The sequence below is a fragment of the Mobula birostris genome, chromosome 32 (genome assembly GCF_030028105.1).
Source record: "Mobula birostris isolate sMobBir1 chromosome 32, sMobBir1.hap1, whole genome shotgun sequence".
Lineage (NCBI taxonomy): Eukaryota > Metazoa > Chordata > Chondrichthyes > Myliobatiformes > Myliobatidae > Mobula > Mobula birostris.
In genome coordinates this window covers 29,151,511-29,175,046 of record NC_092401.1, presented here as the reverse complement: position 1 = coordinate 29,175,046, position 23,536 = coordinate 29,151,511, and the positions used below count along the sequence as shown (strand labels likewise).

General features: G+C 41.7%; 1 protein-coding gene across 1 annotated transcript in view; it reads left to right on the top strand.

Annotated features, from left to right (window-relative positions):
• LOC140191085 (uncharacterized) overlaps window positions 1-23,070 on the top strand; it is a 98,007-nt gene extending 74,937 nt beyond the window's left edge. Inside the window, exons 18-19 of the mRNA XM_072248161.1 lie at window positions 6,390-6,545; window positions 22,236-23,070. Coding sequence (XP_072104262.1) covers window positions 6,390-6,545; window positions 22,236-22,349 — 270 coding nt within the window. The 3' untranslated portion in view covers window positions 22,350-23,070. The remainder of the gene's footprint in view (window positions 1-6,389; window positions 6,546-22,235) is intronic.
• Window positions 23,071-23,536: the final 466 nt, after the last annotated feature.

The following is a 23,536-nucleotide window of genomic DNA, read 5'->3' as shown; positions in this document are numbered from 1 at the left end:
GCAGGGAACTCAATTATCGGGGTTGTGGGGGGGGGATGTTGAGAATCAGGTGTGTACTGACAAGGAGTCTTGTATGGTGTGTTGCCTACCAGGAGCACAAGTAGGAGATCTCCCTGAATGAGTAGATAAGCTCCTGGACAGAGATAGGGTGGATCCAGTAGTCATTGTCCACAATGGAACAAATGACGTAGGAAAGGGCAGGCTGTCAGTTCTGCAAGACAAATTTAAAGACTTAGGTGGAAAGCTTGGGGACAGAACTGACAAGATGTCTTCTCGGAAGTTCTGCCTGTGCCACACGCCAGACCAGGTAAGATGGATGAGATTAGAAGATTCAATGCGTGGCTCAAATCATGGTGTAGGTTAGAGGGCATAGGTTTATGGGACACTGGGGCCTTTTGGGGTAGGTGGAACCTGTATCATCCGGATGGATTACATTTGAACTGGAGAGACACTAATGTACTGGACTGGCATATGCTTCAGTTAGTTAACGACTAGAATAACATATTAGGACAAGTGTCACTCCACTCCTAAGAAGGGAGGAAGGTAAAATAAAGGAAATTATAGGCCATTTAGCCTAACCTCAGTTGTTGAGAAGGTGTTGGGAGTCTGTTATTAAGGATGAGGTTTCGGAGTACTTGGAGACTAATGATAAAATACATCAAAGTCAGCATGGTGTCTGTACAGGGAAATCTTGCCTGACAAATCTGTTAGAGCTCTTTGAGGAAGTAACAAGCAGGGTGGGCAAAGGAGGGGCAGTGGATGTCATTTTCAGAAGGCATTTGATAAGGTGCCATGCTTGAGGTTGCTTAACAAGATAAAATCCTATGGTGTTACAGGAAAGATTCCAGCATGGATAGAGGAATGGCTGAGTGGCAGGAAGTAGCGAATGGGAATGAAAGGGGGCCTTTTCTGTTTGACTGCCAGTGAGTAGTGGTGTTTCTTAGGGGTCAGTATTAGGACTGCAACTTTTCACATTGTTTGTCAGTGCTTTAGATAACGGAATTGATGGCTTTGTGATCAAGTTTGCAGATGATACGAAGATAGTGGAGGGGTAGGTAGTGCTGAGGATGCAATTCGATTGCAGAAGGACTTAGACAAGTTGGAAGAATGGGCAAGAAAGTGTCAGATGGAATACAGTGTTGGGAAATGTATGAAAGCGCATTTTGGTAAAAGGAACAATAGTACAGACTATTATCTTAAATGAGGAGAAAATTCAAACATCAGAGGTGCAGAGGGACTTAGGAGTCCTTGTGCAAGACTCCCAGAAGATTAACAAGATAAAATCCTATGGTGTTACAAGACTCCCAGAAGGTTAATTTACGGGTTGAGTCTGTGGTAAAGAAGGCAACTGCAATGTTGGCATTCATTTCAAGGAGAATAGAATATAAAAACCAGGAGGTAATACTGAGGCTTTATAAGGCACAAGTCTGACTGCACATGGAATATTGTCAACAGTTTTGGGCCCCAAATCTCAAAGGATGTGCTATCATTGGAGCGAGTCCAGAGGAGGTTCATGAGGATGATTCAGGGAATGAAGGGGTTAATATATAGGAGCATTTTACAGCTTTGGGCCTATACTGGAATTTAAAAGAATGCAGGGGTAATCTCATTGAAACCTGCCGAATGTTGAAAGGACTAGATAAGATGGGTGTGGAGAGGATATTTTGTATTATGGGGGTATCCAGAACTAGAGGACAGCGCCTCAAAATTGAGGGGCGACCCTTTAGAACAGAGGTAAGGAGGAATTTTTTTTAGCCAGAGAGTGGTGAATCTGTGGAATGCTCTGCCACAGACAGCTGTGAAGTCCAAGACCATGGGTATATCTAAAGCAAAAAATGGTAGCTTCATGATTGGTCAGGGCATCAAAGGTTATGGCGAGACGGAACGTGTATGGGATTGAGTGAGATCTGGGATCAGCCATGATGGAATAGCGGAGCAGACTAGATGCTGAATGGCCTACTTCTCCTATGTCTTATTGTGTTATCAGACAAAAACCAATTATAGGCTTCAAAAATATAAAAATGAGTCAGAATAGGATTAAAACATCAGTAATAGACTAACAATGGCCTGTATAAATGCAAGAAGGTAAAAGAATAAAATAAAATGAGCTGGAATTCTATGCAAGTCTGTATAAATATGATGTAATAACTGAAACCTGGATGAGCTCAAAGGATGGTGATGAATATGGTATTAAAGGATATACTTTACTTAGGAAAGATACATTAGATTGTCAAGGTGGAGGAATAGCTGTATACATAGAGAGAATTTAAACATGAAGCTGCTCTTGATAGGAGATAATTAAGACTTGGTGAAGATATTGGGGTGAGAATTGAAAGGTTTAAGCATAAAGGAATAACATTGGGTGTATGTTATAGACCCCCTAATGCTGACAGTGATTTTAATAAACAATTCTATCAGAATATTAAAAAAACAAGTTCTGAGGGTGATGGTATCATTATGGGTGACTTTAATTTCCCAAATATTGGGAGGGGGAGCCCAGGGGATTACAGGAAAGTGAAATCATTGAGTTAACGGATGATTGTTTTTTGCCCCAGTATGTGAATGCACCAAGAGGAAAGGCATGCCTAGATTTGATATTCTTTAACAATCAGGATAAATTTTGAATACAGAAGTTGTTGAGCCTTTAGGAACAACTGATCATAACATTGTTAGTCTTGAAGTTTTCTGAAGTTTTTTGGGAGAGTGTATCAGTAAAAACAAATTTCACATTATATGCCGGTGGATAATAAACCTGATTCTGATTCTGAGAAATTCAATTGAATTTCAGAAAGGCAAAGTTTGTGTAGATGTAGCAAAGTGTTCAAAAGGTAAACTGGAAGGAACTGCTTGACATTGAGTCAGTTGAGGAACAATGGGGTCAATTTAAAGAGGTAGTGCAGGAAGTGTTCATATCCAAGGTTGGGAGAAGCAATAAAAACAATAGCTTAACTACATGGATAAATAAAAACATACATTAAGAATTATTGAAGAAAAGACAGTGTCATAAGGCAGTGGCTGGGAACGGACCCAAGTGCCAGACACAGACACTGAAGTACTAGGGACAGGACTAGGATACAGGGCAATGGCAAGGACATGGACAGGAAAACCAGGAACCTGGAACAGGACTGGACAGGAGAGCTAGGAGCCTGGGCTTGGACTCCGAGCCAGAGACTGGACAAGGAGCCAGTACCTGAGTCTTGCCTCTGGCTTGGACCCCAGTACTAGGCAAGGACGAGGCTTGGTTGGCAGGCAGGATGGGGCTGAAGTCTTAGAGACTTGATGCGAGGCTTGGCAGAAGGCAGGAGGCCGGAGACTTCAGGCGAGGCTTGGCAGGAGGCCGGAGGCCGGAGACTTCAGGCGAGGCTTGGCCGGAGGCCGGAGACTTCAGGCGAGGCTTGGCCGGAGGCCGGAGACTTCAGGCGAGGCTTGAGGCTAGGCAGGAGGCCGGAGACTTGAGGCGAGGCTTGAGGCTAGGCAGGAGGCCGGAGACTTGAGGCGAGGCTTGAGGCTAGGCAGGAGGCCGGAGGCCGGAGACTTGAGGCAAGGCTTGAGGCTAGGCAGGAGGCCGGAGTCTTCAGGCTTGAGGCTAGACAGGAGGCCGGAGTCTTCAGGCTTGAGGCTAGACAGGCTCCTCCTGGGCAGGGCGCGGATCACCACCCGACGGAGGCATGGAACAGGAAGGGACAGAACCAATCCCAGGTAATGACAAGACAAGGCTTACCTGGGTGGAGGCAAGGGACAGGAAGGGAGCTAGGTACAGGGTGGCTCCAGGACAAGACTGCAGGCGAGATGAGGCGAGAGTTACCTGCAAGACAAGGCAAGGCTTCTGACAAAGCAAGGCGAGACAAGAACTTCAGGCGAGGCGAGAGTTACCGGCAAGACAGGGCAGGGCAGGGCAGGGCAGGGCAGGGCTTCAGGCAAGGAAACAGAAGGCAGAGGAATGCATGCAAGGAGCAAAGACAAGAACAATCCAACCACCACACCCTGGTCTCTGAAGGTATTTATGCAGCCAGCCCCTACGAGCATCAGCTGACTCAATTAGAGCTCAACAAGCCAGAAACAGGGTAGACAGGAAAACCTGGAGCAAGGGTCGATGGACCGGACCATGAACCGGAATATGGATTTCACGGACCGGACCATGACAAACAGCTATATCAGGAATACAGAAAAAGTAGTGATGATGGTAACTGTTGGGTATATGAAAATATGAGAGATATAGTCAAGAGGGAAATTCAGATTGCCAAAAGGCAGGTTGAGAAGGGTATTGCTGATAATGCTAAGATAGACCCCAAGAAATTTTTTTAATACTTTAGTAGTAAAAGAAAAGTCAAGGAGGAAGTTAAGTGTATTAGGAATAATAGTGGGGTGTTAAATTATGCAGAGAAGGACATAGTGGGTGCTGTTAATATATTTCGCAAAGTATTCACCTGTGAAGATGTTGGCGGTATGCCAGTAAGTGTAGAGATAAATAAGGTTGTTTTAAGTGACTTAGAGAATTTAGAAAGTGAGGCCCTGCTTTAGCTGAAAAGTTTGGAAGTTAATAAATCTCCAAGGCCTGACAGATATAGAATGAGAGGAGACATGATAGAAATGTTCAAAATAAGACCATATAAGATATAGGAGCAGAAGTATGCCATTCTGTCCATTGAGTCTGCTCCGCCATTCAATCATGGCTCATTCAATTCTTCCAATCATCCCAACTCCCCTGCCTTCTCCCCATACCCTTTGATGCCCTGGCTAATCAAGAACCTATCATCAAGGGTGAATGCCAACTGCTACCTGAAAATTAATCTATTATCAAGGACATGGGTCCATAGGTGGAGACTGGTTAAAGGGAGATTTCAGACTAACATCAGGAAGCATTTCTTTACTCAGCGAGTTGTGGACACGTGGAACAAACTACCTGGTTGTGTTGTTGAGAGTAGTAGCTTAGAGACTTTCAAATCTAAACTCAATAGTTATTTCAACAGACTATATGAATAGCAATTTGGCAAGCTGAATGGCCTGTTCTTGTCAAAACTTTCTGATCTTCTAATATGTGATCAGCGAAGGGACCAAAGTAAGAACTTTCTTCACACAGTAATCAATTTGAATACCGTTAATGATGGAATCAAACTTAAGATAATTTAACAAGCACTTGCATGCCATGACCAGAATATAGAAAGAATAAGGTTTTTAATCTGGTTTGACTAAGGTAGAGGATGTTGTATCTTGGGACAGTGGTCATTTGCCTGTATTAGTATAATGAGGTTTTGATCAGTGGTGAAGTACTCTCCACTGGTCTCCCTAAAAGCTGTTCACAAAGACCCAGCAATTCTGTGGCGAGATTGTTGTCAGGCATCTGGTCAAAGCAGGATCCTTGTTGTCCAGCAATTGACACCATCCAGCAGAGCTGCCAGTTGCATTCAAATATCAGAATCAAAATCAGGTTTATTATCACTGATATATGTTGTGAAATTTGTTGTTTTGCAATAGTAGTAGGTGCAACAGATGAAGGTAACTATAAGTTACAATAAGAAGTATAAAAAATAAATAGTGCAAAAAGAGAGTGAAATGGTGACGTAATGTTCAAAGACCATTCAGAAATCTGATGGCAGAATGGAAGAAATTGTTGCTAAAACATTGAGCATGCATCTTCAGGCTCCTGCATCTCCTTCCTGATGGCAGCAATGTCTGGATAGTGAGCGTCCTTAATAACGAATGTCACCTTCTTGAGGCATCCCCTTTTGAAAATGTTCTGAAGCTTCTTACCCTCCACTGTTTAATTTCTGAACAGACCATGAACCCATGAATACTACTACCTCATGGTTTTGTTCTCTTTTTGCACTTCGTATTTATTTTTAAAAATATTTCTTATTGTAATTTATAGTAATTTTTATGTATTGCACTGTATTGCTGGCACAAAACAGCAAGTTTCACGATGTATGTCAGTGATAACAACCCGACTCTAACAGGAAGCCTACTGGCCATGATGGAGCTGACTGAATTTACAGCCCGTTGTAGCTTTTTGCAATCCTGTACACTAGTCCCTCCATACTGGACAGTGATGCATCGAGTCAGAATGCTCTCCATGGTACATCTGCATCAATTTGCTAAAGTCTTTGGTAACATACCAAAGTATTCTTATAAGTAACAAAGTACTAAGACCATAGCTTTAAATACTTACCGAGAATGGATAAAAGATTGGAGCCTTGTGAATATTTATTTGTGGGGAGTAATGAAAACATTAAATTTTTAGTATCAGAAAGCTTTCAAAACTGTTATTATGACTTAGAATATGATAGCACAGGTTACCTGCATGTTGCAGTGGTTTATGAAATACTTGAAGCTGTGTTGATGTAACTGTTTGCTCTGTGAATATGAATGTAAGGTGTAACATTTACCTGCAGCAAATCAGCGAACACCAGGAGCAGTTCATCCAGATGTTAAATGAACCCATGGAGGAGGTTGGTGAGATTGAAGAGGAGATGGGCGCAGTTGGGGAGGATACATTGCAAACTGACTACATCCAGGTGACACCCCAAGAAAAGGAAGCTATAGAGCGGGTCAGTAAAATTCACAACAGAAATATCGTCAAACCAGAAGAAAGATTTGGGTTGGAATGTAAACAAATGTTTCCTCCCTCCTTTTTTCAAGGGTGCTTTGGTTTTTCCATATCCATGACATTTCTAATAGTGGTATATTTAAAACAAAGACCATCAACTTTCTTGCTATATTTAAAGCAGGGTTGATAGGTTATTGATTAGTAAGGGTATAGTCATAGTCATAGTCATACTTTATTGATCCCGGGGGAAATTGGTTTTCGTTTCAAAGGTAATGAAGGATTAACCTCATTCTCATATACATTTACATGTATTAGGAATTTGTTGTGGTTGCGTTGGTGTAACGTGCAACAAAAAAAACAACATTCGACAATTATAAAGAATAAAAATTAGGAGAAAGGACAATTGTGTTGAGAGGGAAAATAAATCAACCATGATCAAATGGTGGAGCAGACTTGATGGGCTGAATGGCTTAATTCTGCTCCTTCATCTTATGGTCCTTCTAACATCTTGTCTCAGCTTTACAGATCTCTTCAAGATATCAAAAGTAGTATAATTTCTATAGTAGTATTCTCTGTCACTGCTACTTACCTTTGATATTTAGGGGACAGGCAGGCAGTTCCACAATTATGAATGGTATTTCTGGATGGTATGTTGTCTCCACGGTAGTAGAATCACTGAAATATAGGACATCCTGAAGAGGTCTGTGTTGTCAAGGCATCAGCAGAAGGATGTGACTTGGTAGACAGATTTCAAGGAGCCAAAAACAACATTAAAAAGCAAGAGCAAAGATAACAATCATTGGATTGCTAATTGGTTTTATGCGCTGGACAGTACAGAAATGGAAGGTAGTGCACATGCACTTGTGGCTGAAAAGCAAGGTAGACGGCTGTAGATCCTTGGGTTACTTGGTTGAGCTTTGGGAAAGCTGGGGGTGGGTTCTGGGGAGTTTGGGATCTGTTCTGGGGAATTTGAGGTGGGTTCTGGGGAAGTTGGCATGCATTCTGGGGAACCTGGTGTGCGTTTTGGGACATTTGGGGTGGGTTCTGGGGAAATTAAAGCCTTTAGGATGAATGCTTTGTCTTTCAGCAGGATTGTGACTAGTTTTGTCATGTTCAGGTAGCTTTATGTGGGTTTAAACTAGCTTGGAAATGGGAAAGCAATTATGAAACAAAATACAGAAGGCAAGATATTGTTGCAACATGCAGCGGCTTTCATGATCACATTCTGGTATGAGCAAACAGTTTATTGGATGAGGTCTTAGCCCTGGTCGCAGTGGGATTTCAGCTCATGATCTTGCAAATGCTAACTAATGAACCTGGCTGATCTCCAAGAAAAAAATTCTGACCGAGTTCTCTCTTAGGTGGTGAGCTGTAAGGAACAATTTTTAATGCTTTCATAAAGGTAGACAGTAATGGCATTGATGTGAATCATTGCCTTAGATAAAGTGGGCTGGTATACTCACAGCCTTCTGAGGGTTTAGTTGATGTTAAAGTGCAGACTGTAAACTGTAGCCTATTGAAGCTTTTACTTGATTCTGGCTCTGCATGAATTTCATTTCTCAAAGTCACATTATTACTAAAGATAATAGTCAGGGACTAACTTTTCTTACTTTATTAGACATTCATGCAAGGACTTCTCAATTTGTTCTTCCAAATATTGTGCAGCCTTTTCGTTATTGTGTCTCTATCTCTGCTGCCCCCTCTTCTTTTTCAGGAGTTAGCTAAAGAGGACATGGAGGGTAGTGAGTTCAGGAAGGGGTAAATGGACAACCTTGAACAGGTCAGAATTTAAAAAGGAGAGATGTTAAATGAGCAATACACACAAAATACTGGAGGACCTCAGCAGGTTAAGCAGCATCTATGAAAGGAAATAAACAGGACTGATGAATGGTCTCAGCCCAAAACATCAATGTGGAATGTGGGATGCATAAGGAATGGAAAATCTCACAGCCAGATGAGATCTACCTCATGGAAGCAAGGGAGAAGATAGTTGGGGGCACCGATGGAATTTTTTTTTACATCTTAGCTAAACACAGGTGAGATACCGAAAGACTTGAGGACAGCTAATGCTATTGCTTTGTTTAAGGGAGGCAAGAATAAGCCAGGTAATTAATTACAGGCTGCTAAGCCCTACGTTAGTAGTATTAGCAAATATTTAAAGGGATAGAATATACACAGTGGCCACTTTATTATGTGTGGAACCCAGTGTGGCCTTCTGCTGCTGTAGCACATCCATGTCAAGGTTTGATGTGTTGTGCATTCAGAGATGCTTTTTTGCACACCACTGTTGTAACACATGTTTATTATAGCTTGTCAATTTGAACCAGTCTGGCTATTCTCCTCTGACTTCTCTCATTAATATGTGTTTTTGTCTACTTACTACCACTCACTAGATTTTTGTTTTGTTTTTCGCACCATTCTCTGCAAACTCTAGAGACAGCTGTGTATGAAAATCCCAGGAGATCATCAGTTTCTGAGATATTCAAACCAGCTCTGTCTAGTGCCAACAATTATTTCACAGTCAAAGTTACTTAGATTACATTTCTTCTGCATTCTGACCTGAACATCTGGTCTGAGCCTCTTGACCATGTGTGCATGCTTTTATGTTGCTGCTACATGATTGGCTGATTAGTTATTTGCATTAAGCAGGTGTAATGAGATGGTGAAGAAGGCATGCGGCCTGCTTGCTTTCATATGTCAGTGTAAAGAACATAAAAGTTATTTCGTTATATTGCAACTTTACAAAGCACTGGTTCAATTGCACCAGGAGTACTGTGTGCATTTCTGGTCACCACACTATAGGAAGGATGTGGTTGTGCTAGAGAGAGTGGAGAGAAGATTCACCTGGATGCTGCTTGGGTTGGAGGATTTTAGTTACAGGGAGAGGTTAGTCAGGCCAGACGTTATGGAGTCATAGAAAACTACAGCACAGAAACAGGCCTTTCAGCCTATCTCGTCCATGCTAAACCATTTAAATTGCTTAGTTCCATCGATGTGCACCTGGACCATAGCCCTCCTTATCCACCCCATCTATGAACCTATCCGAACTTCTATTAAACATTGAAATCAAAATCGTATCCACCACTTGCACTGGCAGCTCATTCCACACTCTCACCAACCTCTGAGTGAAGTTTCCCTATCATGTTCCTCTTAAACATTTCACCTTTCGCCCTTAAACCTTGACCTCTAGTTGTAGTCTCATCCAACCTCAGAGGAAAAAGTCTGCATAATTCTGCATATCCCTATCAAATCTTCCTTCAATCTATGTTGTAGGAAATAAAATTCTAACCTATTCAAACTTTCCCTTGTAACTCAAGTTCTCCAGTCCCAGCAACTGTAATCCTTGTAAATTTTCTGTGCACTCTTTCAGTCTTTCTTACATCTTTCCTGTAGGTAGGTGACCAAAACTGCACATAATACTCCAGATTAGGCCTCATCAACCTCATATGGGACTTCAACATAACATCATAACATCCTAACTCCCATACTCATTACTTTGATCTATGAAGGCCAATGTGCAAAAAGCTTTCTTTTACGACCCTATCTACCTGCGACACCACTTTTAATTATGAACCTATAATCTCAGTTCCCTTTGTTCTACTGCACTCCTCAGTGCCCTATTGCCCACTGTTTAAGTCCTACCAAAGTGCAACACTTCACACTTCCTGCATTAAATTCCATTTTTCAACCAATTTTTCCAGCTGGTCCAGATACCACTACAAGCTTTGATAGTCGTCCTCACTGTCCACTATACCACCAGCCTCTGCAAATTTGCTGATCCAGTTAACCACATTAACATCCAGATTGTTGATATAGATGAAAAACAACAATGGACCCAGTTCCAATCCCTGCAGTACCCCATCACTCACAAGCCTCCTGTCAGAGAGGCAACCATCTACTACCATTCTCTGGCTTCTCCCACAAAGCCAAAATCTAATCCAATTTACTTGCTCATAGTGAACGTCAAGTGACTGAACCTTCTTGACCAACCTCCCATATGAGACCTTGTCAAATGCCTTGCTGAAGTCCACTTAAGATTGGTTAGACATGACCCACCATGCACAAAGCTATGCTGACTATCCTTAATCAGTCCATGTCTATCCAAATACTCATATGTCCGATCCCTTGGAATACCTTCCAATAACTTTCCTACTTCTGATGTCAGGCTCACCAGCCTCTAATGTCCTGGTTTATTCTTAGTGCCTTTCTTAAACAGTGGAACAACGTTAGCTATCCTTCCATCCTCTAGTACCTCATCTGTTGCTAAGGGTCTCTGCTAGGGCCCCTGCAATTTCTGCACTTGCCTCCCACAAGGTCTGAGGGAACACCTTGCCAGGCTCTGGATTTGTCCATCCTGATTTGTCTCAAGATGGACCAATTGTTAGGAATCAAATGACCTTGCCTGGTGTCTTGGGGTTGGGTGTGTCTGCACCTACACCATACCCCGCCCCTGGGCTTCCTTCTCTGTCACCTGTCCCACAACCTTGCTGCTGCATTGCCTCAGATTCTGTGTCCACCTGCAGAGTAAATACAGATGTAAAAAATCCATTTAAGACCTCAAAGATGAGGAAATCTGCAGATGCTGGAAATTCAAGCAACACACACAAAATGCTGGTGGAATGCACGTTCCACCAGCATTTTGTGTGTGTGGCATTTAAGACCTCCTCCATCTCTTCTGGCTCCATGCACTAGTTTACCATTCTGATCTTTTCATAGAATCAATTTTGTCCCTTGAAATCCTTTAACTCTTAAAATATCTATAGAAACCCTTAGAATTCTCATTCACCTTGTCTGCTAGAGCAACCTCATGGCTTCTTTTAGCACTCCTGATTTCTTTCTTAAGTATTCTTTTGCGTTTCTTATACTCCATAAGTATATCATTTGTTCCTAACTGCCTATACTGTACTTGCTATGTACTTCCTTTTTGTTCTTAACAAGGGCCTCAATATCACTCAAAAACCAAGGTTCCCTAAACTTGTTATCCTTACCTTTTATTCTGACAGGGACGTACAAGCATTTCTCAAAATTTCACGTTTGAAAGCTTCCACTTACTAAGAGCGCCTTTGCCAGAAAATAGCCTGTTGCAATCCACTCTTCTTAGATTCTTTCTCATATCATCAAAGTTGGCCTTTCACCAATTTAGAATCTTAACCTGAGAATTGGACCTATTCTTTTCCATAATTGCTTTGAAATAATGACATTATGATTACTAGATGTAAAGTGCTCCCCTACATAAACTTCTGTCACCTGCTCTGTCTCATTCTCTAATAGGAGATCAAGTATTGCACACGCTCTCATTGAGACTTCTATGTACTGATTAAGGAAACTTTCTTGAACACATTTGAAAAACTCTATCCCATCTAGTTCTTTTATAGTATGGGAGTCCTGGTCAATATGTGGAAATTTAAACTCACCTATCACAACCTTATGTTTCTCGCAACAGTCTGCGATCTAAACTCTTCTTGGGCTTCCAGCCAGGTATAGGTATTAGATTAGATTAGATTAGATTCAACTTTATTGTCGTTATGCGGAGTACAGATACAAAGCCAATGAAATGCATTTAGCATCTATTTAGCATAATTTGGTATCGATTATAACGGACGTTCCGATAACAAACTCTGCCATCTCCTTCAGGGATGATGCCTGGATATGTCTAGTCTGATGTATTTATACACCCTTAGTCCATCCTCCCTGATTGGTTAGTCCTCCTCCAATCAGGTTTCCACTCTCCCATCTTGTATACCGCCCATTTCTCCAGGTAACCCAAGCAGGTACACCTCCTGTGCTTCTGTGCTCCTTGATGCAGGTTTCCACTGTGCATCCTGTCTGGCTGATATATGCTGCTCCTCATTCACAGGGAATCCTGTAAATGGCAGCAGACCCGAGTCCCAGCTCATTTTTGACCCACTTAAGCTGTGGCTTGAGTTTCTTTACGGGTTTGTGGATAGTATAAATCCGGTATTTCTTCAGGATCGTGGCGATCTTTACAAAAACCATGGTAATCTAGGAAAGACAGACTGTAGCAGAACACTGGGCCTGTAATGGCTATAGGATTGGTTTCGACAGCACAAAACTACTGTTCTGTGCCATTGGCCTTTGGGACTGCCTAGTAAAAGAAGCCATTGAAATAAAACTAGAGGAAAAAAAATTAACAAAGATGAAATTCTCACTTTTAATAAAAACTGGAATTTGATTGTGAATGAGGGGAGAGCGGAAACCTGATCGGGTGAGGACTCACTAATCAAGAGGGATAGACTACTTGGGTATAATTACCACTGGACTAGACATGCCCAGGCATCATCCCTGAAGAAGATGGCAGAGTTTGCCATTGAAACGTTAGTTGTAATCGATCCCTGTACTCATCTGAAAGCCCGAGCAAAGTTTTATTTGTCATGTGTGCTGGGAAAGCACCAAATTCTTTTTCAGTCTGTGATCTCTCTACAGATTTGTTCCTTTAAATCCTATGGACTTAAAGGATCCACATTTCTTAAGAAACTTATACTGGGACCGGACAGCATCCATCAGAATAGAAGGAAAAGTGAGTGAGTATGTGGATATCATGAGACGAGTCGGGCAAGGTTGTGTCTTTTTGCCAGACTTATTCAACCTGTATAGTGAAAATACCTTGAGAAGTATCAAAGACATCAAAGGATTCACAATTGGAGGCCATAATATAAATAACATCAGATATGCTGATGTCATCGTACTAATAGCTGACTCAGAAACAAAACTTCAAGAACTACTCACTATAGTGGCAGCAGAAAACAGAGGCCTCTCAACCAACACCAAGAAGACAGAAAGCATGGTCATCTCCAGAAAGACAAACATCCCGCAATGTGTGATCAAGATTGGAAATACAAACATCAAACAAGTCAACAAATTCCGATATCTTGACAGCCTAATAACAAGTAATGGCAGGTGCGACACAGATATCAAATACAGAATAGCAATGGCGAAAGAAGCTTTCCAAAAAACGAAGACCATATTAACAGACAGAAAGATGAGCATGCATACTAAAAACAGAACACTGCAGTGCTACATTTATTCTATCCTGACTTATGGAAGTGAATTCTGGACCATTTCTCCAGCAATGGAAAAGAGACTAGAAGCAGCTGTATTATGGTTCTACAGGTAAATGTTAAAAATATCATGGACCACACACACATCAAATGAAGAAGTTCTCAGAAGAGCCCAAGCAGTTAGATCACTCATACCAACAATAAGAGAAAGAAACTCAGATTCTTGGAACACATCATGCGGAAAGGTGAACTAGAAAAACTCATACTCTCTGGAAAGATTGAGGGGAGCAAACCTAGACGAAGACCTCGGCTTATGTACATCAAAAGCATAGCCAGGTGGCTACACATTGAGGAAATGGAAGTCATCCAAAGAACAAGGGATAGATGTATATGGAAAACCATGGTCACCAACGTCTGCATCGGATATGGTGCCTAGACAGACTACGTGGTACGGGTAGCAATCCTGAGAACACAACCCTTGAAGTCCTGTCCTTTAACTTAGCACCAAACTCCCTGAACTCATTTTGCAGAATCTCGACCCTGCCACCCAGGAGGCAACATACCATCCAGGAATCTCATTCTCGTCCACAGAACCTCCTTTCTGTTCCCCTAACTAATGAATCCCCCATCACCATAGCTTACCTCTTCACTCCCTTTCCCTTCTGAGCCAAGAACTAGACTCAGTGCCAGAGACCTGATCGCTGAGACTTTGCTCTGCTAGTTCCACCCTGTCCCTCCATTAGTATCTAGAGCGGTATAACTATTGTTGAGGGAGGTGGCCACGGGCATATTCTGCACTGGCTGTTAACCCCTTTCAGCACCCCTGTCACCTAGTCTCCTGTGCGCTGCACTTTGGGTGTAACTACCTCTCTATATGTCCTGTCTATCACCCCCTCAGTTCCCTGAATGATCTAGATTTCTTCCAGTTCCAGCTCCAGCTCCTTTAACAACACACACAGAATGCTGGAGGAACTCAGCAGGCCAGGCAGCATCTATGGTAAAGCATAAATAGTCGACATTTTGTGGTGAGGCTCTTCATCAGAAGCTGCAGCTGGATGTTCTTCTTGCAGGTGTAGTTGTCCTTGCCTTTCCTTATCCCGCAAAAGCAACATTCCATTATCCTGCCTGGCATCCCTACTGCTCTAATTGTGTAATTATAAAGAAGGAAACAATAAATAAGCTGAAAAAAATCTACCTACAGCCTTTCACCTTCTCTCACTCAAGTCTGAATCCTCAAAGAGCTAAATCCTTGAAATCACCACTCTAACATGTCCACTCCAATGATACACACAAAATGCTGGAGGAACTCTGCAGGCCAGGCGGCATCTATGAAAAAGAGTACAGTTGACATTTTGGGCCAAGACCCAAAGGGATTTCCAGCATCTGTAGATTTTCTCTTGTTCCACTCCAATGATGGCCTCTCCGCTTGCCCCTGCCATATTTTAATTTGCATGTACTAATGAGCTCCAACCTCTGAATGGCTGGTTCTCAAACACTTAAATTCCCATGAAGCACTGCTTTCTAATGCACACCCGCTGACCTGATAATTGATAATGACTAGAGTCACCCGTCTTGTAAAGACACTGCCCAGAAGAAATCAATGGCAAACCACTTTTCTGGGAAATGTGTCAAGAGCAAGAGGATGATGATGCCAACCTGAATGAGTCACTCCTCTCGCTCCCGATTTCTGATTGTTCTCACTGGAGTGAAGGAAGCTGAGGGGTGACCCAACCAAGATAAATAAAATTATGTGGATCATGGATAGGGTAGATAGAATCTTTCTTCATCCCTATGGTAGGGGTATCAAGGACAACGGGACATGGGTTTAAGCTAAGAAAAAGGTAATCTGAGAGGAATATACAAAATGTTAGGGGAACTTAGCAGCTCAGACAGCATCTATGGAGAGAATTAAACAAGATTGTTTAAAACATCGACTATTTATTCCCCTCTGTAGATGTTGCCTGACCTACTGAGTTCCTCTGGCATTTGTGTGTGTTACTCTGGATTTCCAGCATCTGTAGAATCTGTTCTGTTAATAATCTGAGGAAAAGGTTTTTTACACAGAGAAGGATTGATAACTGTACCTCACTGCCAGATACAACCACTATGTTCAAGTAGCATTTAGACGGGCCTTAAAAAGAGCAAGGCATAGGAGGATATGGACCTAATATGGGCAAATGGGAGAGTATGTAGTACTGTGCAAATATATGTAGCTAGGGTACCTAAGCATTTGCACAGTACTGTATTTGTCAACATGGAGAGCGAGTTTGTAATAAGATATTGGGAATGGCGAGGCTGGAGCACCACAGCAAGGTTGTGGGACAGCTGACAGAGAAGGAGGGCCAGTGGCGGGGTATGGTGTGGGTTTTTGATTCCTAACAATTGCTTTATTAGTTATTACAGAATGTCTCTGATGCTTCCTTCTTCCTCCCCTCCCCATTCCCCTTTTCCCACCATGATTCCTCACCCTGCCCCCTTCCTGTGCTCAGTCAACAATAGAGACCCATATCTGAATCATGTTTATCAAGACTCAATATGTCATGAAATTTGTTTTTTTGGGTGGCAGCAGTACAGAGCAATATGTAAAATTACTACAGTACTGTGCAAATACCTTTGGCACCCTAGCTGTATGTATGTGCCAAAGAATTTTGCACTGTACTGTAGATGGGCAGAAAGGTTAAAGTGGGCACAACACAGAAACAAAGGGCCCATTTCTGTGCTGTGCTCTGTGACTACAATATCATTAATGGTGGCAAGTGTGGTCATAACTGAAATGATGGTTCAAAGTGAATTTGTAGATGAAACCGGAAGGATTAGTCATTAAATCGTAGAACACTACAGCACAGAAACAAGCCCTTCAACCTATCTATTCCATGCCGAACTATTAATCTGTCTAATCCCATTGATTTGCACCTGGACCATAGCCCTCCATATCCGCCCACCCATGTCACTATTCAAATTTCTCTTAAAGGTTGAAATTGAACCCGCATCCACCACTTTTGCCAGCACCTTGTTCCTCGCTCTCACCACCCTCTGAATGAGGAAGTACCCGTTCATGTTCTGTCTTGAACACTTCACCTTTCATCCTTAATCCATGACCTCTAGCTCTAGCCTCACCCAACCTCAGTAGAAATGGCCTGCTTGCATTTACCCTATCTATACCCCTCATAATTTTGAATAATGCTATCAGATCTCCCCTCATTCTCCTGTGCTCCAGGGAATAAAGTCATAACCTCTTCACCCTTTCTCTATGACTCAGGTCCTCTGACAAAACCCTTGAAAATTTTCTCTGCACTCTTTCAATTTTATTGACATCTTTCCTGTAAGTAGGTGACCAAATCTGCACCCAATAATCCAAACTAGTCCTCAGCAATGTATTACAGTATCTAACTTTAACATAACATTCTGACTCCTCTACTCATTACTTTGATTTATAAAGGCAAATGTGCCAAAAGCTTTCTTTACAACCCTATCTATCTGTAACACCACTTTCAAGAAATTATGGATTTATATTCCTAGATCCTTCTACTGCATGTGCCCTACCGCTCTTATTGAAAGTCCTACCCTGGCTTGTCTTCTCCAGGATTTTGTGTGTGTTGCATGGACTTGCAGCATCTGCGGATTTTACTTCTGTTACAATTCCACCTGCCATTTTTTCAACACACTTTTCCAGCGAGTGCAGATCCTGCTGCAAGCCTTGGTGATCTTCCTCACTGTCCACGACACCCTGAATTTTGGTGTCATTGCTGATCTAGCTTACCACATTGTCATCCAGATTGTTGATATAGATGACAAATAATAGTAAACCTAGCACTGATCTCTGCACGTACCATTAGTCACTAGCCTCCAGTCAGAGAGGCAGCCACTTACTACTACTCTTTGGCTATCCTGCAAAGCCAATATCTAATCCAATTTACTACTTCATCATGAAAACAAAATGACTGAACCTTCTTGACCAACCTCCCATGTGGAACCTCATCAAAGGCCTTGCTAAAGTCCGTGTAGAACACTCACTAGACAACCTTGTGTTTCTTACAACAGTATTCGATCTCTCTACAAATGTGCTCTTCTAAATCCCATGGACTGTTGGGTGTTGGGTCTTTTAATATAATATAATCCTATCAATGTGGTCGTCCCCTTCTTATTCCTCTGTTCCGTCCATATAGCCTTAGTAAATGAGCTCTCCTGTTTGTCCTGTCTGTGTACTCCCATAACATTTTCCCTGACTAGTAATGCCACTCCTCCTTTAATCCCTCCAGCTCTATCACATCTGAAACAACAGAAACATTGAGCTGCCAGTCCAGTCCCCCCTGCAACTAAATCACACTAATGGCTACAACATCCACCTCTCCTACAATACTGCTTGATTGAAGTATACACTACTCAGAACATTTGCCCCACCATGCTGAGACTTTCGATTCCTGACTTTGTATATAGGTTTAATGTTTTCAGCCACAATCACTCCTCTGTCTGCCCTGAGACTCTGATTTCCATCCTCCTGCAACTCTCGGTGAACTGCCCCCATCCCCGTGTAGCTAACCTTCTTCAAGGATATTAGTCCTCCTGCAGTTTAGGTGCAAATTGTCCTGCCTGTGCAGTCATTTTCAACCAAATGATTGAAAAATCTGAAGTCCTCCATCCTGCACCATCTCTTAGCCATGTGTTAAACCGTAGGATCATACAATTTCTGGCCTCACTAGCACGTGGCATAGGTAGCAATCCCGAGATCACAACCCTTGAGGTCCTGTCCTTTAACAGCAGTTAACTTCCTGAACTTGCTTTACAGAACCTCATCACCTTTCCTACCCATGTAATTGGTACCGAAGTGGACGATGACCTCTGGCTGCTCACTCTCCCACTTAAGAATGCCATGGACTTGATCTGAGATGTCCCTGACTCTGGCACCCTGGGACGCAACATACCATCCGGGAATCTCATTCCTGTCCACAGAACTTCCTCTCTGTTTTACTAACCAATGAATCCCTTATCAATACAGCTTGCATCTTCTCCCCACCTCCCCTTCCTTTCTGAGCCACAGAACCAGACTCAGTGCCAGACCACTGTGGCTTTCCTCTGCTAGGTTATTACCCCCAACAGTACCCAAAGTGGTATACCTGTTGTTGAGGGGAATGTCCACAGGGGTACTCTTCACTGGGTGCCTATCCCCTTTCCCCTCCTGAAGGTTACCCAGTTACCTATGTCCTGCACCTTGGGTGTAACTACCTCCCTGTATGTCATGTTGAGCAATCCCTCAGCTTCTGGAATGATCTGGAGTTCATCTAGCTCCAGCTCCAATCCCTTAAAATGGTCTGAAGGAAGCACTTCTTGCAGGTGTAATAGTTAGGACACTGGAGGTCTCCCTTCCTTCTCACACCCTGCAAGAAGAGCATTCCACTATCCTGCCTGGCATCTCAACTGTGCAATAAAAAAGAAAGAAATAAAAGTTAAACCAAAAAACTCTACTTGAAGTCTCTGCCTTTCCTCACCAAAGCCTCTGTGAGCCAAAACCTGAACTCCCCACTCTAATACTAGCCCACTCACACATGGCTGCTCCTCTTAAATCTAACTTCTTTTTACTGGACCTTGCTAAGTGCCTAATCACACAGAATCCAACATCACCTGGAGAACTGACACACACAATGTCTGACTGACCCCACTCACTTCTTTTGAAAACTCTGTCCTGCTGCACAATCCAACATCTCCTCGGGAACTATGGCACGTAGAATTGTGCACCACTTGCACACTCCAGGCAGGCTGACCAATAAATATATAACAACTAATAAATTGTTACTGACAAGACTCAAGAGAATGCAGATGCTGAAAATCTGACAATATTTCTTTTTCTGTCCTATTGTTCCAGAGAAATTGGCTTGTCGGATATTATTAGACCTATAGGCTCTTGCTTAATTTTCTTGATCAGGCAGACTGCTTAACAACCCTCACCAATGTTAGTCCTGCCCCTAACCAATAGGTTGCTGTCAAGAACAAGAATTGTGCATTACCTCTTCCACCAAACAGCTGAGTCACTACAAACCAGCAGCTGAACATTTTTACAGTTTTTCCGTTCAGTCATTGGCTTTGAGAATCTGTTATACTCAGTAGAACATTACAATTCTTCATTTAAATCAACACAACATTATATTTTGTCTTGGTAGAAGGAAGAAGAGTTTAAAACCTATTTAAAATGTGATCGTTTTATTAATTTTACACAAGGATCTTTGGGAAGCTTAATGACGGGTGATGTTTCAGATTTAGTCATAAAAAAGTGTAAGGTTTAGGAAGGTGAGATTGGACAGCAATCTTCAAGGAATAAAGGAAGTAGCAGAGAACTTAAACAGTGAATCTGGAAGGCTGAAAAGGTCATTGAAATGTCCTTGTAAGTCATACTATGGCTGTGTAAAATTTTAGTCAGGCCACACTTGGTGTAGTGTGTGCAGTTCTGGTCTCCCCATTACAGGAAAGATATGGAAGCTTTGAAAAAGGAGCAGAAGAGGTTCACCGGAATGTTGGCTGGATTAGAGAGAGTTAGCTATAAGGAAACTTGGGAAAAACTTAGATTATTTCCCCTGAGATGTTGCAGGCTGATGGAAGTACAATGGTGCTAGGAAGTTTGTGAACCCTGTAGAATTTCCTCTTATTTCTGCTTAAATATGACTTAACGTGATCAAATCTTCACTAAAGTCCTAAACTAGATAAAGAGAACCCAATTAAACAAATAACATAAAAACATTATACGTGTTCATTTATTTATTGAGTAAAACAATCCAATATTACATGGAAAAAGTATGTGAACTAATGGGATAATGCCTTCTACAAAAGCTATTTGGAGTCAGGTGTTGCAATCAATGAGATGAGATTGGAGGTGTTGGTTGTAGAGGTGTCCTGCCCTATAAAAAAGACACACAAAGTCAGATTACTGACAGACCCTGCTCTTCACAAGAAAGATCTGTTTATGTGCACCATGCCTCGATCAAAACAACTTTCCGAAGACCTTAGAGGAATTGTAGAGATGCAAGAAGATGGAAAGGCTACAAAAGCATTTCTAAAGACCTGAGTGTTCATCAGTCCACAGTGTGAGAAATTGTCTACAAAGGGAGGAAACTCGGTACTGTTGCTACTCTCCCTAGGAGTGGGCGCACTCTAAAGATCACACCAAGAGCACAGTGTGCAATGCTGAAGGAGGTGAAAAAGAACCCAAGGGTAACAGCAAAAGACCTGAATAAATCTCTAGAACTTGCTAAAGTCTCTGTTAATGTGTCCTTTATTAGAAAAACACTGAACAAGAATGGAAGGAAATCACGGAGGAAACCACTGCTCTCCAAAAAAAAACATTGCTGTAAGTCTCAAGTTTGCAAAAGACCACCTGGATATTCTACAACACAATGGGACGACATTCTGTGGGCAGATGAGACAAAAGTTGAAACTTTTTGGCAGAAATGCACACTGCTATGTTTGGAAGAGAAAGGGCACTGCACACCAACACCAAAACCTCATCCCAACCGTGAAGCATGGTGGAAGGAGCATCATGGTTATGGGCTGCTTTGCTGCCTCAGGGTCTGGACAGCTTGCAATCGGTGAGGGAACAATTCAAAATTGTATCAAGATATTTTATGGGAGAGTGTCAGGGTAGCAGTCTGTCATCTGAAGCTTAATAAAAGTTGGATAATGCAACAAGACAATGATCTGAATGATGAGTAGGTCAACAACAGAATGGTTTAAAAAGAAGAAAATTTGTGTTTTGGAATGGCGAGTCAAATTCCTGACCTTAATCCTATAGAAATTTTGTGGGAGGACCTGAAGCAAGCAGTTCGTGCAAGGAAGCCCATCAACATCCCAGAAGTGAAGCAGTTTTATAAGGAGGAATGGCCTAAAATTCCTCCAAGTCGATGTGCAGGACTGATCAACAGTTACCAGAAACGTTTGATTGAAGTTATCGCTGTACAAGGGTGTTGCACCAGTTACTGAAAGCAAAGGGTCATATTCTTTGGATCATTTTTCTCAAGAAATAAATGAAGTATAATGATTTTTTTGTGTTATTTATTTAATTTGGTTCTCTTTATCTAGTTTTGGGACTTGTGTGAAGATCTGATCACATTTTAGGTCATATTCATGCAGAAATAGAGAAAATTGTACAGGGTACACACTCTTCGTAGCACACTGTATAGAAACATGGAAGGCGTTAAAAGGGGAGATAAGAGTATTGTTCGCAGAATAGAAATGTTAAAAACTAGAGGGCATAGCTTTGTGGTGAGAGAGAGAAAATTTAAAGATGGACAGGGAAGTTTCTTGAGAGTGTTTGGTACCTGGAACATACTGCCAGGGGAGATAATGGAAGCAGGTGTGATGGTGGTGGTTAAGAGAAATGGAAAGATACAAGATTGATGGGTAGATGCACATTCAAAGTTAGCGTTATCAGCACAGACATTATGGGCTGAAAGGCCAGTCTTGTACTGTGCAGCTTTATGTTTGATGTTTAACCCTAAATGTCACCCTCCTTTAGGTCGCCTGTTAAATGTTATTAAGCACTTGTCTTGGTTTTTCCTTTAGTCAGGTCACATTTAAGCTCGATGGCCTCTGATGAAGCACCTGGGATATTTTATAGGATTACGGGTGTTAGTTAAATACTTATTGTTGGTGTAGCTGTTGGTTATATTACTGTTTCTCTTTTCCAGTTGAAAGCTCTGGGGTTTCCTGAAGGACTGGTCGTCCAGGCTTATTTTGCCTGTGAGAAGAATGAAAACCTAGCTGCAAACTTCTTGCTGCAGCAGAACTTCGATGATGAATAATGAACTGGAAAGAATACCTTGGGCACGTGGTAATCTACTCTCCCAGCTTTGTAAGCCAGCTTTAACAAATGAAAGTTTTGTTCAGTTCTGTTCGTGAATAATGTGGTAGAAATCACAGTAGAGATTGTATATGACAATTTATGTGGCAGCTAAAAACACGACTACTTTTAATATACAATGCTGCAAATTGGAGTGGGTGAGCAGGGGTTTCCTTCAATATTAGCAAAAAGAGAAGTGTAAATACAATTTGTTTACTCAGTTTAAAGATTCTTTTGTTTTAATGTGATTTGATTAAAAATGTGATTGGGGAAACTACTGACTTCCTGAAGAGTGTCTCCATGTTTATGATTTTCAGAACAGTAGTCACACATCTGATGAGATGCAGGAGCCCAGGGCAAACTGGAACTTATTCTTAACTTGTATTGCTCTCAATAATTGCCATGTTCAGTTTTATATGTGTGTGTTTAATGAGAGATCTGGCTTCCGTGTCATCTGCACATAACAAAGAAATCATAACTACATTATAAGCTCGTTTATTTGTACACAGCGGCTACGGTCAACTAGCTCGTGGGGATTGTTTTTGTATTATCTCACGAAAGTGGATTCAGACTGATGGGTTAAAACTTTGGTTTCTTCACTACATCATATTGATTTCTAATTTAGAAGGCACCCAATTATCAACAGTTGTTTCTGTGTAATTAAAAAATATTATTTTAATTAATGTAAGTATTGATATGAGTTTTTTTTTACTTGTGTGAATGGTCTGTCTTTCAAACAAGATGTTAAACAAAGTCCATAGGACCATAAGACATAGCAGCAGAATTAGGCCATTTGGGCCAACGAGTCCACTTCACCATTCTATCATTGCCTTCCGTAATATTGGCATCAGTTATTCTGGGAAACATCTGTCTCAAATATCAAAATCCTTCACATTCCTTGTTCATTGTTTTCATAAAATGTTTCATAAGCCCCAGTTTTATATGAAGAACAGATAAAAATATCTTTATTGTGTCTACTGGTTTAGACTAATACGGCAGGGGAGTGGGAACCAGTATGATAGAACTGGAAGAAAATTTTTAAAGTATTCCATAGGATGAATGCTCACATTATCTTTGTACAAGAAACTCATGTCCGGAAAGAGGATAATCAGCATTTTTGTAGATTCTGGAGGGGCCAAGAGTACCACT